The 16,116-nt window shown below is 39.8% G+C and overlaps 1 protein-coding gene across 1 annotated transcript in view; it reads right to left on the minus strand.

Moving 5' to 3' along the window:
- The window catches only part of SPMAP2 (sperm microtubule associated protein 2), a 216,020-nt gene that overhangs the window by 53,752 nt on the left and 146,152 nt on the right, over window positions 1-16,116 (minus strand). The window contains exons 4-6 of the mRNA XM_069745532.1: window positions 1,905-1,971; window positions 1,673-1,799; window positions 1,427-1,583 (exon numbers count right to left, since the gene is read on the minus strand). Of these exons, the coding sequence (XP_069601633.1) occupies window positions 1,427-1,583; window positions 1,673-1,799; window positions 1,905-1,971 (351 nt within the window). The remainder of the gene's footprint in view (window positions 1-1,426; window positions 1,584-1,672; window positions 1,800-1,904; window positions 1,972-16,116) is intronic.

A 16,116-nucleotide genomic window follows, 5' to 3' on the forward strand; every position in this document is an offset into this window, starting at 1 on the left:
ATGCAACATGATGTCCAATATCTATTCCAGCCAATTTTGCGCTTTAAAAGTCAAACGGTGATCCTTCCCTTCTGAGCCCTGCTGTCCGCCCAAACAGCAGTTTTACACCATATATGGAGTATCGGTGTTCAAAAAATTGTACAGTCCATTCTATTCTGTTACCCTTGTGGAAATGAAAATGTTGGAGCAAAAGCAATATTTTTCTGGGAAAAAGTAAAATTTTAAATTTTCCTTTCCACACTGTTTTAATTCATGTGAAGCTCCTAAAGGGTTCATAAACTTTTTGAATTTAGTTTACAGCATTTTGAGGGAAGGGTTTAGTTTTTAAAATGGTGTCACTTTTGGGTATTTTTTGCCATATACGCCCCTCAAAGTCACTTGAAATATGATGTGGCCCCTTAAAAAATTGGTTTTGTAAATTCTGTTGGAAAAATGAAAAATTGCTGATTACTGTTTAACCCTTATAATTTCCTTACAAAAATTATGATTAAAAACATTATGCTGATGGAAAGTAGACATATGGGAAAAAGTTGTTTATTAACTATTTTGTGTGGTATAAATGCCATATTACATATATATGGTGTAAGCATAACAATTCAAAGTGTGAAAATTGTAACATTTTTTTTATTTTTTTGTAAAATTTACGATATTTTCATAAACCCAAATCACACAGACCAAAATTCATCATTATCATTAATTACAACATGTCATGAAAAAACAATCTCAGAATTACTGGGATATGCGTAAGTGTTCCAGAGTTAAAGCTTCATAAAATGACAATGGTCAGAATTGAAGAAATTGGCCTGGTCAGGAAGGTGAAAACGAGCTTCAGAGTAAAGGAGTTAATCAATAGTTAAGTGGGCAGACAATGGAACCATATTTAGTAGTAGAGATGAGCAAATATTTTTAAATTGGAATTCGCCAGATTTGTAAAAATTTTTCAAAAAATTCAATGTGCAGGAAGTCGATTCACACAAAATTAGAAGTACTCGATAGCCTGAAAAGACGTGCATAATACTCTGAAGGACTGAATCCAACCCCTTTCGTGTTTTTTTTTGCAATCACAGCCTTGGTAATGTCAAAGTAACCTCAACATATATGGCTATGGGTGAACGGATGGTAATCCTACTTCAATGCTGTACTCTCACAATCTATCCATAATGTTTATCCACTGTTAAATGGCTCCTGGGAAACCATTCCTACTTTGCTCAAGGTCAAGTGAGCCTTCTCTGGCTGATGTGTTGTTCTGCAATGTGTAAAATGTCAGCGCCCATTTTTCTCTATTAGATTGATGCTAACTGCACATTATTCAAATACGCTGGGTTTATGGAATTCCTAAAAATTTGCCCAGAATTGGATTCGCTCATATCTGATATTTAGTAACATGGCTAGTAGTGTTGCCTCTTATGTTTATACCTGCCATTACCTGCTAAAGCCTCCGTTCTAGATGTAGGAGTTACCACATTGCCTTCCTCTTGGTGACTTTTTGTTGTGCTTGACATAAAGTAGTCAGCTCGATGCTTTGGTTTGGCTAGCTCCACAGTGCGCGGTCTTGCAGATGCAGTTTTGGATGCTTCACTCACCTGAAAGGAATTGAAGATACAATGCTATATTTGCATCGGTGACGCATTATCTGCATTTTTTCTAAGATGTTAGAATAATTGCAGTCTACCATAGAGTATACAGGTCGGTCTTCCATCCATTCTCTGCTAATACATTTTGCCTGTGCCAGTTTCTCCAAGCGGGAGGATGGGATTGCATGTACAGCACTTGATTTGACTGGCCAAATTGGAGAGGGTCTATAGGCAGATAATTAGATAAATTACAAAAAAACAGCTTTTTGCTTTTGCCTAATATTTGATCTTGTTTTCTCTTCCTGTCCCATTGTCAGTAATAGTAGTCACCTGTCTTCCTTATACATCTTGTTCACATTTTTGGGCTGTGCCAACTCATTTTGCCTTGCAGTCAGACCTGTTGGAGGACAGTGAATGCAGACATAAATAAGCATATTGTATTTTTTTAAATCTCATATTTACTTTCCAACGACCATCACTTTTTATTCATATACAGTTGAAACCACAAGTTTACATACACTATATAAAAAGACACATATGCATGTTTTTCTCAATATCTGACATAAAATCAGGATAAACCTCTCGAGTTTTATGTAAATTAGGATTACCATAATCTATATATATATATAAAGTTGATTGTAAGTTTGTGTATGTATCAAGCCACCCCCACTCTGCAAAGCCCCATATAATAAATATCTAATAAAATATATATACACTAGATGGTGGCCCGATTCTAACGCATCGGGTATTCTAGAATATGAATGTAGTTTTCAGAATAATGCAATTTACACACAGGATTCAGCCGGCCGGGCGCGACCAATTAGCAAAGCGTGGTTCAAATTCCGCGCCAATTCACAGCCGGACTGCGCCTGTCGCTGATTGGTCATGCCCGGCCACGAACAATCAGTGAAGCCAGGGCCTGCTCCAGTTTTTTGAGGGCCCGGGGCGTAAGAGTCTCAGTGGACCCCCCCTCTTTAACACATACCACGATTCATGATGCACAGACACAGCAGAGAAATACAGCACAGCCAAGTAGCATACAGCCCACATAGTATATAACACAACCCACGTAGTATATAACACAGTCCACGTAGTATATAGCACAGCCCACGCAGTATATAACACAGCCCACTTAGTATAGAGAACAGCGATGTAGTATATTGCCAAGCCACGTAATATATACCACAGCCATGTAGTATATAGCACAGCCCACGAAATATATTGCCCAGCCACATAGTATATAGCACAGCCCCTGTAGTATATAGCACAGACACTTAGTTTATTGCCTAGCCACATAATATATTGCACAGCCATGTAGTATATAGCACAGAGATGTAGTATATAACACAGCCCATGCAGTTTATAACACAGGCCACGTAGTATATAACACAGCCCATGCAGTATATAACACAGGCTACGTAGTATAGAGCATAGCGATGTAGTATATTGCCCAGCCACGTAATATATACCACAGCCACATAGTATATAGCACAGACACGTAGTATATTGCCCAGCCGTATAATATATTGCACAGCCACGTAGTATATTGCACAGCCGCGTAGTATATAGCACAGCCACATAGTATATAGCACAGAGACGTAGTATATAACACAGCCCATGCCGTATATAACACATGCCACGTAGTATAGAGCACAGCGATGTAGTATATTGCCCAGCCACGTAATATATACCACAGCCACGTAGTATGCCGCGACCACAACCAATCAGCAACGCGGGATTTCCGTAACAGACAGACGTAAGTACCCCTTAGACGATTATATATATAGATACATTGCTCAAAAAAATAAAGGGAACACTTAAGCAACAGAGTAAAGTAAAGTAAAGTAAAGTAAATCAAACTTATGTGAAATCAAACTGTCCACTTAGGAATTATGGCAATTATCAAGACACACTCAATAAAGGAGTGGTTCTGCAGGTGGGGACCACAGACCACATCTCAGTACTAATGGTTTCTGGCTGATGTTTTGGTCACTTTTGAATGTTGGTTGTGCTTTCACACTCGTGGTAGCATGAGACTGACTCTACAACCCACACAAGTGGCTCAAGTAGTGCAGTTCATCCAGGATGGCACAGCAATGCGAGCTGTGGCAAGAAGGTTTGCTGTGTCTGTCAGTATAGTGTCCAGAGGCTGGAGGCGCTACCAGGAGACTGGTCAATACACCAGGAGACGTGGAGGGGGCAGTAGGAGGGCAACAACCCAGCAGCAGGACCTCTACCTCAGCCTTTGTGCAAGGAGAAACAGGAGGACCACTGTCAGAGACGTCCAGCAGGCCACAAATGTGCATGTGTCTGCACAAACGGTTAGAAACTGACTCCATGAGGATGGTTTGAGAGCCCGACGTCCACAGATGGGGGTTGTGCTCACAGCCCAACACAGTGCAGGACACTTGGAATTTGCCACAGAACACCAGGATTGGAAAATTCGCCAATGGCGCCCTGTGCTCTTCATAGATGAAAGCAGGTTCACACTGAGCACATGTGACAGATATGACAGAGTCTCGAGAGCGATCTGCTGCCTTCAACATCCTTCAGCATGACCGGTTTGGCAGTGGGTTAGTAATGGTGCAGGATGGCATTTCTTTGGAGGGCCGCACAGCCCTCCATATGCTCGCCAGAGGTAGCCTGACTCATTAGGTACTGAGATGAGATCCTCAGACCCCTTGTGAGACCATATGCTGGTGCGGTTGGCCCTGGGTTCCTCCTAATGCAGGACAATGCCAGACCTCATGTCGCTGGAGTGTGTCAGCAGTTCCTGCAAGATGAAGGCATTGAAGCTATAGACTGGCCCGTACGTTCCCCAGACCTGAATCCGATTGAACACATCTGGGACATCATGTCTCGCACCATCCACCAACGTCACGTTGCACCACAGACTGTCCAGGAGTTGTAGGATGCTTTAGTCCAGATCTGGAAGGAGATCCCTCAGGAGACCATCCGCCACTTCATCAGGACCATGCCCAGGCATTGTATGGAGGTCATACAGGCACGTGGAGGCCACACACACACACACACACAGACACACACTACTGAGCATCATTTCCTTGTTTTGAGGCATTTCCACTGAAGTTGGATCAGCCTGTAATTTGATTTGCCACTTTGATTTTGAGTATCATTCCAAATCCAGGCCTCCGTGAGATATTAATTTAGATTTACATTGATAATTTTTATATTTTATTGTTCTCAAAATTTTCCACTATGTAGTGAATAAAGATTTACAACTGGAATATTTTATTCAGTGATATCTAGTATGTGGTATTTTAGTGTTCCCTTTAATTTTTTGAGCAGTGTGTGTATATATATATATATATATATATATATATATAATTAATATATAATTTTTGAATAACAGGAAGCTGCAGCATCAGATGTGTGACTACTGTGACTATGACGGAGACGTAAAAAGGAACGAAAGGGGTGGACCCACTGGACCGTGACAACAATCCTCCCACGGGTGAGCTGACCAGATGGAACCGACCCCTATACAGGGAGCGTTAGGGGCAGACCCGTGAGAGACTATCACCACGGCAGTTGGGAGGCAGGGTGAAAGGGCTAGAAATAGGAATCAGGAGGGTACACAGAGTAAGAGAGAAGCACAAACCGGAAGATAATGGAGGTCTGGCTGGAGAGTGAAGCAAGGACAGTGCAGTGCCAATGGACAAGCAGGCAGGACAACGTGGAGATTGACTGGATGAGGAACTAGGACAGGAACTAGGGAAATAGAGAAAGAAGCACAAGGTCAGGTAAAAGAGATGCTCGACAATAGTGCGGCCAAAGTCAGTTGCTAGCACAAATGAACACAAGGCAAGGTTTGGAGGAAGAGGCGGACAAATAAGGCCAGCGCTGGGAGGACTTCTGGGTTGGAGTCCTCCAGGGGATAGAGAGGAGAGGATAGAGCGGCAGGGACACTCTCAGAGATGTGCGCGCGCAGCACTGAACCGAGCGTGCGTGTGCAGCCGGCGAGAAGCAGAGTCCGGGCGCGCACGCAGACGAGAGGACGCCGGACAGGAACCTGCAGCAAAGGAGGTGCGCCGAGGTGCCAAAGACAGGTGAGTGCAAGAGGAGGCAGGAAGCCGTGGTGGAAGCGAGGATGCAACAGCAGGGAGCCGCGGTGGAAGTGAGGACGTAACAAGAGGTACTTCCAGTAGGAGCTGAACGGGGTGGAGCCCAGAGCGGGCTCTCAGTTAGTAAGTTTCTTACATGCATTGCAGAACCACATCATCACAGACATCACAGTACACACAACACATGAAAACAGATCATTACAGATATCACAGTACACACAACACATAAGCCTACATCCAAGCACATCATTTTTTTTTTTAGTCTTCTGATTCTGGGGCTCGATCTAGAGGTCCTCAAAGCGCCTCCCAGAGTCGTCGGCGTGAGCGTCTGGGTGGTCGCCATCGAGAAAGTACCTTTTTTATTTATTTTTTTGTTTTTTGTTTTTATTTTTCCACTTCATGTTGAGGATTTCATTTTAATGTTTTCGTTTTTTGTCTTTTTTAACAGGTTTCACAATGTGCTCCGGACTCAGATGATGAGGAGGCCGGTCTAGACATCAACCTCCTCAGCAATCTAATCTGAGAGTGGGAGCCGCTATGGAATATGGGGGACCACCACCATACAGATCTTGGTGTTACCCATCGGCTCTGGGAGGAAGTATGCCACTAACTTATGGACCATTGGGAACACCTTGATGTTCGGGCCCAGAATCAAGCGCGTGAGTATTCACAGTTCAGTAAGATATGTTGCTGGCTGTAATGTGTTGTATACATTACTAACCAATTTGTGCTTTCACTTTACAGGGGAAAGAGTTATCAAGCAGTGACGGTCACTCAGGGATCGCTTCCAGAAGGAGTTCAACAAGGAGATGCAGGCCCCGAGTGAATCGGGAGGACGCAGGAGCAAATACAAGTATGCTTGAGCCCTGTCGTTCCTCCGGTCAACTATGGTGAGCACCCCATTGACTAAGTAAAAATGTTTACATGTGTAACCTTTTTTTTGGTTTCAGCCAGGGCCAAGCAATAACAATGTATTAATTATTTTTTATTTCTTTGTTCCACAGCACCATATGCAGCACTCGGAAGATTGCAGGGTTGAACCCTTCTGAAGAGATCCCACAGGAGTCCACCACCGGGGGCCACCTCGACAGTGGCAACCCATCTGCACCTTCCCAGCCTTCCCTCACATCTGATCCCTCTGTCCCATCCACCAGTGCTGGAGCAACGTGGCAGACTTCGTTACATTAAGCTGCTGGTGAGGATATAGCTTTTCCTTTACCCCACCCCTCTGACACTGCTGCCACCTTTAGAACACCTGTGGGTTCTGGGAGGCAGCGCCAGAGGGGTCAGGAAAAGAGCTATGCACCTGAGTTCTTGCATCTGAATGCAGCCTTCCAGAAGTGTCTCAAACTGTTGTCTGAGCAAATGACTGCAGGATTCAGGGTATGTGCACACGTTTCAGTTTTTTTTTGTGTTTTTTTCACGTTTTTTCACGATAATAACATGATAATACCGCATTAGAAACTGCAGACATATGCATCCTATCATTTAGAATGCATTCTGCAATTTTTGTGCACATGAAAAAAACGCATTGCGGTAAAAAAAGCAGGATGTTCATTAATTTTGCATTTTTTTTCGCGTTTTTCCCGCTATTCTATGCATTTGGAAAAAACGCATCAAAGACACTCAAAAAACGCATCAAAAACATGCAAAAAAACGCATGCGGATTTCTGGCCGAAATATACAAAAAAGGATGTGCGAGTCTTTTTTTTTCTGTCATTTCTGGCCGAAATGTCAGGTTTTTGTCAGGAAAATTTCTGCCAGAAATCCTGCCGTGTGCACATAGCCTCAATTTGCTCAACAACAATATTCTTGAGTTGCACACGCGTCTGGATAGGATGCATTCAGATGCAAGTAATTCACCAAATCATTCCTTTTTCCAGGCAGTACTCGAGCGCATAGACAACCTATCTCCTGACCAGCAGATGCATGTAATGCAAGCCTGCCAGTTTGCTCTAGCGTATGTTAACCCCCATACCCCTCCACCCGCCACGGTAGTTCCTCCCGCACCTGCCCCCCTCCAGCCATTGTCTCTCCTCCCCCTCCTATACAATACCATCTTGCTGCCCCGTACCAGCTTTCTGCCCCGTACCAGCTTTCTGCCCTGTACCAGCTTCATGCTCCATACCAGCATCATACCAGTTCCCGACCACATCATCTTTGCCTCCACTCCCTGCCCAACCTCTACTACCTGCCCACTACCACCAGTCTCCTTCCACACCAATCATGCGCCGAACACAACCCTCTTCTCCACCCACCACCTCCTCTGCTTCCCAATCCCTCCATTCCACTCCTCAAAACTTCCAAATTCCCATCTCTACTCCCGATTTTATGTCCACCAGTTCTATTTCTTTCTCCACCCCTTCACCTTCTGTTTTACCTACTGATCCATCACCACTAAGGTTGAGCGAAACGGATTGTTCATTTTCAAAAGTCGCCGACTTTTGGCAAAGTCGGGTTTCATGAAACCCGACCCGACCCCTGTGTGGGGTCTGCCATGCGGTACGCGACTTTCGCGCCAAAGTCGCGTTTCAATGACGTGAAAAGCGCCATTTCTCAGCCAATGAAGGTGGACGCAGAGTGTGGGCAGAGTGATGACATAGGTCCTGGTCCCCACCATCTTAGAGAAGGGCATTGCAGTGATTGGCTTGCTGTCTGCGGCGTCACAGGGGCTATAAAGAGGCGTTCCCGCCGACCGCCATCTTACTGCTGCTGATCTGAGCCTAGGGAGAGGTTGCTGCCGCTTCGTCAGAAGCAGGGATAGCGTTAGGCAGGGTCCATTAACCACCAAACCGCTTGTGCTGTAGCGATTTCCACTGTCCAACACCACCTTTTGTTTGCAGGGACAGTGGAAGCTACATTTTTTTTCCTCAGCGCTGTAGCTCATTGGGCTGCCCTAGAAGGCTCCCTGATAGCTGCATTGCTGTGTGTACGCTGCTGTGCAAACAAACTGCTTTTTTCAAAGCACAAATCCTGTTGTTCCTTCCTTTCTGCACAGCTATCTTGTTTGTTTGTCCACACTTTTTATATAATTTGTGCATCAGTCCACTCCTTATTGCTGCCTGCCATACCTGGCTGAGATTACTGCAAGAAGATAGTAATTGTAGGACAGTCCCTGTTTTTTTTTTTTTTTTTTTTAATTCTCCCTAAAAAAATAAGTTGTGGGAGATTAAGATTGGCATTTCTGCTAGAGTGCCATCCCTGTGTGTGCCATCTCTCTCACATAGTGGGCCATAGAAAGCCTTTTTATTTTTCTGTTTTTTTTGTGAGGTTTATAAATTCTCCCTGAAAAAAAAACAGTGGGAGATTAATATTGGCCTTTGGGCTTGTGTGCCAGTCCTGAGTGTGCCATCTCTCTCTCAAATAGTGGGCCATAGAAAGCCTATTTTTTTTTTTTTTTTTTTTTGGTTTCTAAATTCTCCCTGAAAAAATAAAAAAAAATCAGTGGGAGATTAATATTGGCCTTTCTGCTTGTGTGCCACTCCTGACTCCTGGGTGTGCCATCTCTCTCTCTCAAATAGTGGGCCATAGAAAGCCTATTTTTTTTTTTTTTGGTTTCTAAATTCTCCCTGAAAAAAAAACATTTTTTTTTATTTGGTTTCTAAATTCTCCCTGAAAAAATCATTTTTTTAATTTGGTTTCTAAAGTCTCCCTGAAAAAATAATAAAAAAAATCAGTGGGAGATTAATATTGCCCTTTCTGCTTGTGTGCCATTCCTGACTCCTGGGTGTGCCATCTCTGTCTCTCAAATAGTGGGCCATAGAAAGCCTATTTATTTATTTTTTTTATTTGGTTTCTAAATTCACCCTGAAAAAAAATAAAAAAAATCAGTGGGAGATTAATATTGCCCTTTCTGCTTGTGTGCCAGTCTTGACTCCTGGGTGTGCCATCTCTCATTCTCAAATAGTGGGCCATAAAAATAAAAAAATAGGCTTTCTATGGCCCACTATTTGAGAGAGCGAGATGGCACACCCAGGAGTCAAGACTGGCACACAAGCAGAAAGGCCAATATTAATCTCCCACTGATTTTTTTTTTAATTTTTTCAGGGTGACTTTAGAAACCAAATAAAAAAAATAAATAGCCTTTCTATTTGGTTTCTAAATTCTCCCTGAAAAAATCATTTCTTTTTAATTTGGTTTCTAAATTCTCCCTGAAAAAATTAAAAAAAAATCAGTGGGAGATTAATATTGCCCTTTCCGCTTGTGTGCCAAACTTGACTCCTGGGTGTGCCATCTCTCTCTCTCAAATAGTGGGCCATAGAAAGCCTATTTTTTTTTATTTGGTTTCTAAATTCTCCCTGAAAAAAATCATTTTTTTTAATTTGGTTTCTAAATTCTCCCTGAAAAAATAAAAAAAAATCAGTGGGAGATTAGTATTGCCCTTTCTGCTTGTGTGCCAATCTTGACTCCTGGGTGTGCCATCTCTCTCTCTCAAATAGTGGGCCATAGAAAGCCTATTTATTTTTTTTTATTTGGTTTCTAAATTCACCCTGAAAAAATAAAAAAAAATCAGTGGGAGATTAATATTGGCCTTTCTGCTTGTGTGCCAGTCTTGACTCCTGGGTGTGCCATCTCTCTCTCTCTCAAACAGTGGGCCACAGAAAGCCTATTTTTTTTTTATTTGGTTTCTAAATTCTCCCTGAAAAAAATCATTTTTTTTATTTGGTTTCTAAATTCTCCCTGAAAAAATAAAAAAAAATCAGTGGGAGATTAATATTGGCCTTTCTGCTTGTGTGCCACTCCTGACTCCTGGGTGTGCCATCTCTGTCTCTCAAATAGTGGGCCATAGAAAGTCTATTTTTTTTTTTTTTGTTTCTAAATTCTCCCTGAAAAAATCATTTTTTAAAATTTGGTTTCTAAATTCTCCCTGAAAAAATCATTTTTTTAAATTTGGTTTCTAAAGTCTCCCTGAAAAAATAAAAAAAAAATCAGTGGGAGATTAATATTGGCCTTTCTGCTTGTGTGCCAGTCTTGACTCCTGGGTGTGCCATCTCTGTCTCTCAAATAGTGGGCCATAGAAAGCATATTTTTTTTTATTTGGTTTCTAAATTCTCCCAGAAAAAATAAAAAAAAATCAGTGGGAGATTAATATTGGCCTTTTTGCTTGTGTGCCACTCCTGACTCCTGGGTGTGCCATTTCTGTCTCTCAAATAGTGGGCAATAGAAAGCCTATTTTTTTTAATTTGGTTTCTAAATTCTCCCTGAAGAAATCTTTTTTTTTTATTTGGTTTCTAAATTCTCCCTGAAAAAATCATTTTTTTTATTTTGTTTCTAAATTCTCCCTGAAAAAAAATCATTTTTTTTAAATTTGGTTTCTAAAGACACCCTGAAAAAATAAAAAAAAAATCAGTGGGAGATTAATATTGCCCTTTCTGCTTGTGTGCCAGTCTTGACTCCTGGGTGTGCCATCTCTCTCTCTCAAATAGTGGGCCATAGAAAGCCTATTTATGTTTTTTTCATTTGGTTTCTAAATTCACCCTGAAAAAATCATTTTTTTATTTGGTTTCTAAATTCTCCCTGAAAAAATAAAAAAAAATCAGTGGGAGATTAATATTGCCCTTTCTGCTTGTGTGCCAGTCTTGACTCCTGGGTGTGCCATCTCTCTCTCTCTCTCAAATAGTGGGCCATAGAAAACCTATTTTTTTTTAAATTTGGTTTCTAAATTCTCCCTGAAAAACTCATTTTTTTCATTTGGTTTCTAAATTCTCCCTGAAAAAATAAAAAAAAATCAATGGGAGATTAATATTGGCCTTTCTGCTTGTGTGCCAGTCTTGACTCTTGGGTGTGCCATCTCTCTCTCTCTCAAATAGTGGGCCATAGAAAGCCTATTTTTTTTAATTTGGTTTCTAAATTTTCCCTGAAGAAATCTTTTTTTTTTTAATTTGGTTTCTAAATTCACCCTGAAAAAATAAAAAAAAATCAGTGGGAGATTAATATTGGCCTTTCTGCTTGTGTGCCAGTCTTGACTCCTGGGTGTGCCATCTCTCTCTCTCTCTCTCAAATAGTGGGCCATAGAAAGCCTATTTTTTTTTTTAATTTGGTTTCTAAATTCTCCCTGAAAAAAATCATTTTTTTTCATTTGGTTTCTAAATTCTCCCTGAAAAAATAAAAAAAAATCAATGGGAGATTAATATTGGCCTTTCTGCTTGTGTGCCATTCCTGACTCCTGGGTGTGCCATCTCTGTCTCTCAAATAGTGGGCCATAGAAAGTCTATTTATTTATTTTTTTATTTGGTTTCTAAATTCTCCCTGAAAAAATAAAAAAAATCAGTGGGAGATTAATATTGGCCTTTCTGCTTGTGTGCCACTCCTGACTCCTGGGTGTGCCATCTCTCTCTCTCAAATAGTGGGCCGCAGAAAGCCTATTTTTTTTTTATTTGGTTTCTAAATTCTCCCTGAAAAAAAACATTTTTTTTTATTTGGTTTCTAAATTCACCCTGAAAAAAAATAAAAAAAATCAGTGGGAGATTAATATTGCCCTTTCTGCTTGTGTGCCAGTCTTGACTCCTGGGTGTGCCATCTCTCTCTCTCAAATAGTGGGCCATAAAAATAAAAAAATAGGCTTTCTATGGCCCACTATTTGAGAGAGAGAGATGGCACACCCAGGAGTCAAGACTGGCACACAAGCAGAAAGGCCAATATTAATCTCCCACTGATTTTTTTTTTAATTTTTTCAGGGTGAATTTAGAAACCAAATAAAAAAAAAAAATAGGCTTTCTATTTGGTTTCTAAATTCTCCCTGAAAAAATCATTTCTTTTTAATTTGGTTTCTAAATTCTCCCTGAAAAAATAAAAAAAAAATCAGTGGGAGATTAATATTGCCCTTTCCGCTTGTGTGCCAAACTTGACTCCTGGGTGTGCCATCTCTCTCTCTCAAATAGTGGGCCATAGAAAGCCTATTTTTTTTTTTATTTGGTTTCTAAATTCTCCCTGAAAAAAAATCATTTTTTTTAATTTGGTTTCTAAATTCTCCCTGAAAAAATAAAAAAAAATCATTGGGAGATTAATATTGCCCTTTCTGCTTGTGTGCCAATCTTGACTCCTGGGTGTGCCATCTCTCTCTCTCAAATAGTGGGCCATAGAAAGCCTATTTATTTTTTTTTATTTGGTTTCTAAATTCACCCTGAAAAAATAAAAAAAAATCAGTGGGAGATTAATATTGGCCTTTCTGCTTGTGTGCCACTCCTGACTCCTGGGTGTGCCATCTCTGTCTCTCAAATAGTGGGCTATAGAAAGCCTATTTTTTTTTTTTGTTTCTAAATTCTCCCTGAAAAAATCATTTTTTTAAAATTTGGTTTCTAAATTCTCCCTGAAAAAATCATTTTTTTAAATTTGGTTTCTAAAGTCTCCCTGAAAAAATAAAAAAAAATCAGTGGGAGATTAATATTGGCCTTTCTGCTTGTGTGCCATTCCTGACTCCTGGGTGTGCCATCTCTGTCTCTCAAATAGTGGGCCATAGAAAGCCTATTTATTTTTTTTTATTTGGTTTCTAAATTCACCCTGAAAAAATAAAAAAAAATCAGTGGGAGATTAATATTGGCCTTTCTGCTTGTGTGCCAGTCTTGACTCCTGGGTGTGCCATCTCTGTCTCTCAAATAGTGGGCTATAGAAAGCCTATTTTTTTTTATTTGGCTTCTAAATTCTCACAGAAAAAATAAAAAAAAATCAGTGGGAGATTAATATTGGCCTTTCTGCTTGTGTGCCACTCCTGACTCCTGGGTGTGCCATTTCTGTCTCTCAAATAGTGGGCCATAGAAAGCCTATTTTTTTTTAATTTGGTTTCTAAATTCTCCCTGAAGAAATCTTTTTTTTTTATTTGGTTTCTAAATTCACCCTGAAAAAATAAAAAAAAATCAGTGGGAGATTAATATTGGCCTTTCTGCTTGTGAGCCAGTCTTGACTCCTGGGTGTGCCATCTCTCTCTCTCAAAAAGTGGGCCATAGAAAGCCTAATTTTTTTTTCATTTGGTTTCTAAATTCTCCCTGAAAAAATCATTTTTTTTATTTTGTTTCTAAATTCTCCCTGAAAAAAAATCATTTTTTTAAAATTTGGTTTCTAAAGACACCCTGAAAAAATAAAAAAAAAATCAGTGGGAGATTAATATTGCCCTTTCTGCTTGTGTGCCAGTCTTGACTCCTGGGTGTGCCATCTCTCTCTCTCTCTCTCTCTCTCTCTCTCTCTCTCTCTCAAATAGTGGGTCATAGAAAGCCTATTTTTTTTAATTTGGTTTCTAAATTTTCCCTGAAGAAATCTTTTTTTTTTTAATTTGGTTTCTAAATTCACCCTGAAAAAATAAAAAAAAATCAGTGGGAGATTAATATTGGCCTTTCTGCTTGTGTGCCAGTCTTGACTCCTGGGTGTGCCATCTCTCTCTCTCTCTCTCTCAAATAGTGGGCCATAGAAAGCCTATTTTTTTTTTTTTATTTGGTTTCTAAATTCTCCCTGAAAAAAATCATTTTTTTTCATTTGGTTTCTAAATTCTCCCTGAAAAAATTAAAAAAAATCAATGGGAGATTAATATTGGCCTTTCTGCTTGTGTGCCATTCCTGACTCCTGGGTGTGCCATCTCTGTCTCTCAAATAGTGGGCCATAGAAAGTCTATTTATTTATTTTTTTATTTGGTTTCTAAATTCTCCCTGAAAAAATAAAAAAAATCAGTGGGAGATTAATATTGGCCTTTCTGCTTGTGTGCCACTCCTGACTCCTGGGTGTGCCATCTCTCTCTCTCAAATAGTGGGCCGCAGAAAGCCTATTTTTTTTTAATTTGGTTTCTAAATTCTCCCTGAAAAAAAACATTTTTTTTTATTTGGTTTCTAAATTCTCCCTGAAAAAAATCATTTTTTTTATTTGGTTTCTAAAGTCTCCCTGAAAAAATAATAAATAAAATCAGTGGGAGATTAATATTGCCCTTTCTGCTTGTGTGCCATTCCTGACTCCTGGGTGTGCCATCTCTGTCTCTCAAATAGTGGGCCATAGAAAGCCTATTTATTTATTTTTTTATTTGGTTTCTAAATTCACCCTGAAAAAAAACTAAAAAAATCAGTGGGAGATTAATATTGCCCTTTCTGCTTGTGTGCTAGTCTTGACTCCTGGGTGTGCCATCTCTCTCTCTCAAATAGTGGGCCATAAAAATAAAAAAATAGGCTTTCTATGGCCCACTATTTGAGAGAGAGAGATGGCACACCCAGGAGTCAAGACTGGCACACAAGCAGAAAGGCCAATATTAATCTCCCACTGATTTTTTTTTTAATTTTTTCAGGGTGAATTTAGAAACCAAATAAAAAAAATAAATAGGCTTTCTATTTGGTTTCTAAATTCTCCCTGAAAAAATCATTTCTTTTTAATTTGGTTTCTAAATTCTCCCTGAAAAAATTAAAAAAAAATCAGTGGGAGATTAATATTGCCCTTTCCGCTTGTGTGCCAAACTTGACTCCTGGGTGTGCCATCTCTCTCTCTCAAATAGTGGGCCATAGAAAGCCTATTTTTTTTTAATTTGGTTTCAAAATTCTCCCTGAAAAAAATCATTTTTTTTAATTTGGTTTCTAAATTCTCCCTGAAAAAATAAAAAAAAATCAGTGGGAGATTAATATTGGCCTTTCTGCTTGTGTGCCAGTCTTGACTCCTGGGTGTGCCATCTCTCTCTCTCTCTCAAATAGTGGGCCATAGAAAACCTATTTTTTTTTAATTTGGTTTCTAAATTCTCCCTGAAAAACTCATTTTTTTCATTTGGTTTCTAAATTCTCCCTGAAAAAATAAAAAAAAATCAATGGGAGATTAATATTGGCCTTTCTGCTTGTGTGCCAGTCTTGACTCTTGGGTGTGCCATCTCTCTCTCTCTCAAATAGTGGGCCATAGAAAGCCTATTTTTTTAATTTGGTTTCTAAATTTTCCCTGAAGAAATCTTTTTTTTTTTAATTTGGTTTCTAAATTCACCCTGAAAAAATAAAAAAAAATCAGTGGGAGATTAATATTGGCCTTTCTGCTTGTGTGCCAGTCTTGACTCCTGGGTGTGCCATCTCTCTCTCTCTCTCTCTCTCTCAAATAGTGGGCCATAGAAAGCCTATTTTTTTTTTTAATTTGGTTTCTAAATTCTCCCTGAAAAAAATCATTTTTTTTCATTTGGTTTCTAAATTCTCCCTGAAAAAATAAAAAAAAATCAATGGGAGATTAATATTGGCCTTTCTGCTTGTGTGCCATTCCTGACTCCTGGGTGTGCCATCTCTGTCTCTCAAATAGTGGGCCATAGAAAGTCTATTTATTTATTTTTTTATTTGGTTTCTAAATTCTCCCTGAAAAAATAAAAAAAATCAGTGGGAGATTAATATTGGCCTTTCTGCTTGTGTGCCACTCCTGACTCCTGGGTGTGCCATCTCTCTCTCTCAAATAGTGGGCCGCAGAAAGCCTATTTTTTTTTTATTTGGTTTCTAAATTCTCCCTGAAAAAAAACATTTTTTTTATTT

The sequence above is a fragment of the Ranitomeya imitator genome, chromosome 1, assembly GCF_032444005.1.
Source record: "Ranitomeya imitator isolate aRanImi1 chromosome 1, aRanImi1.pri, whole genome shotgun sequence".
NCBI lineage: Eukaryota > Metazoa > Chordata > Amphibia > Anura > Dendrobatidae > Ranitomeya > Ranitomeya imitator.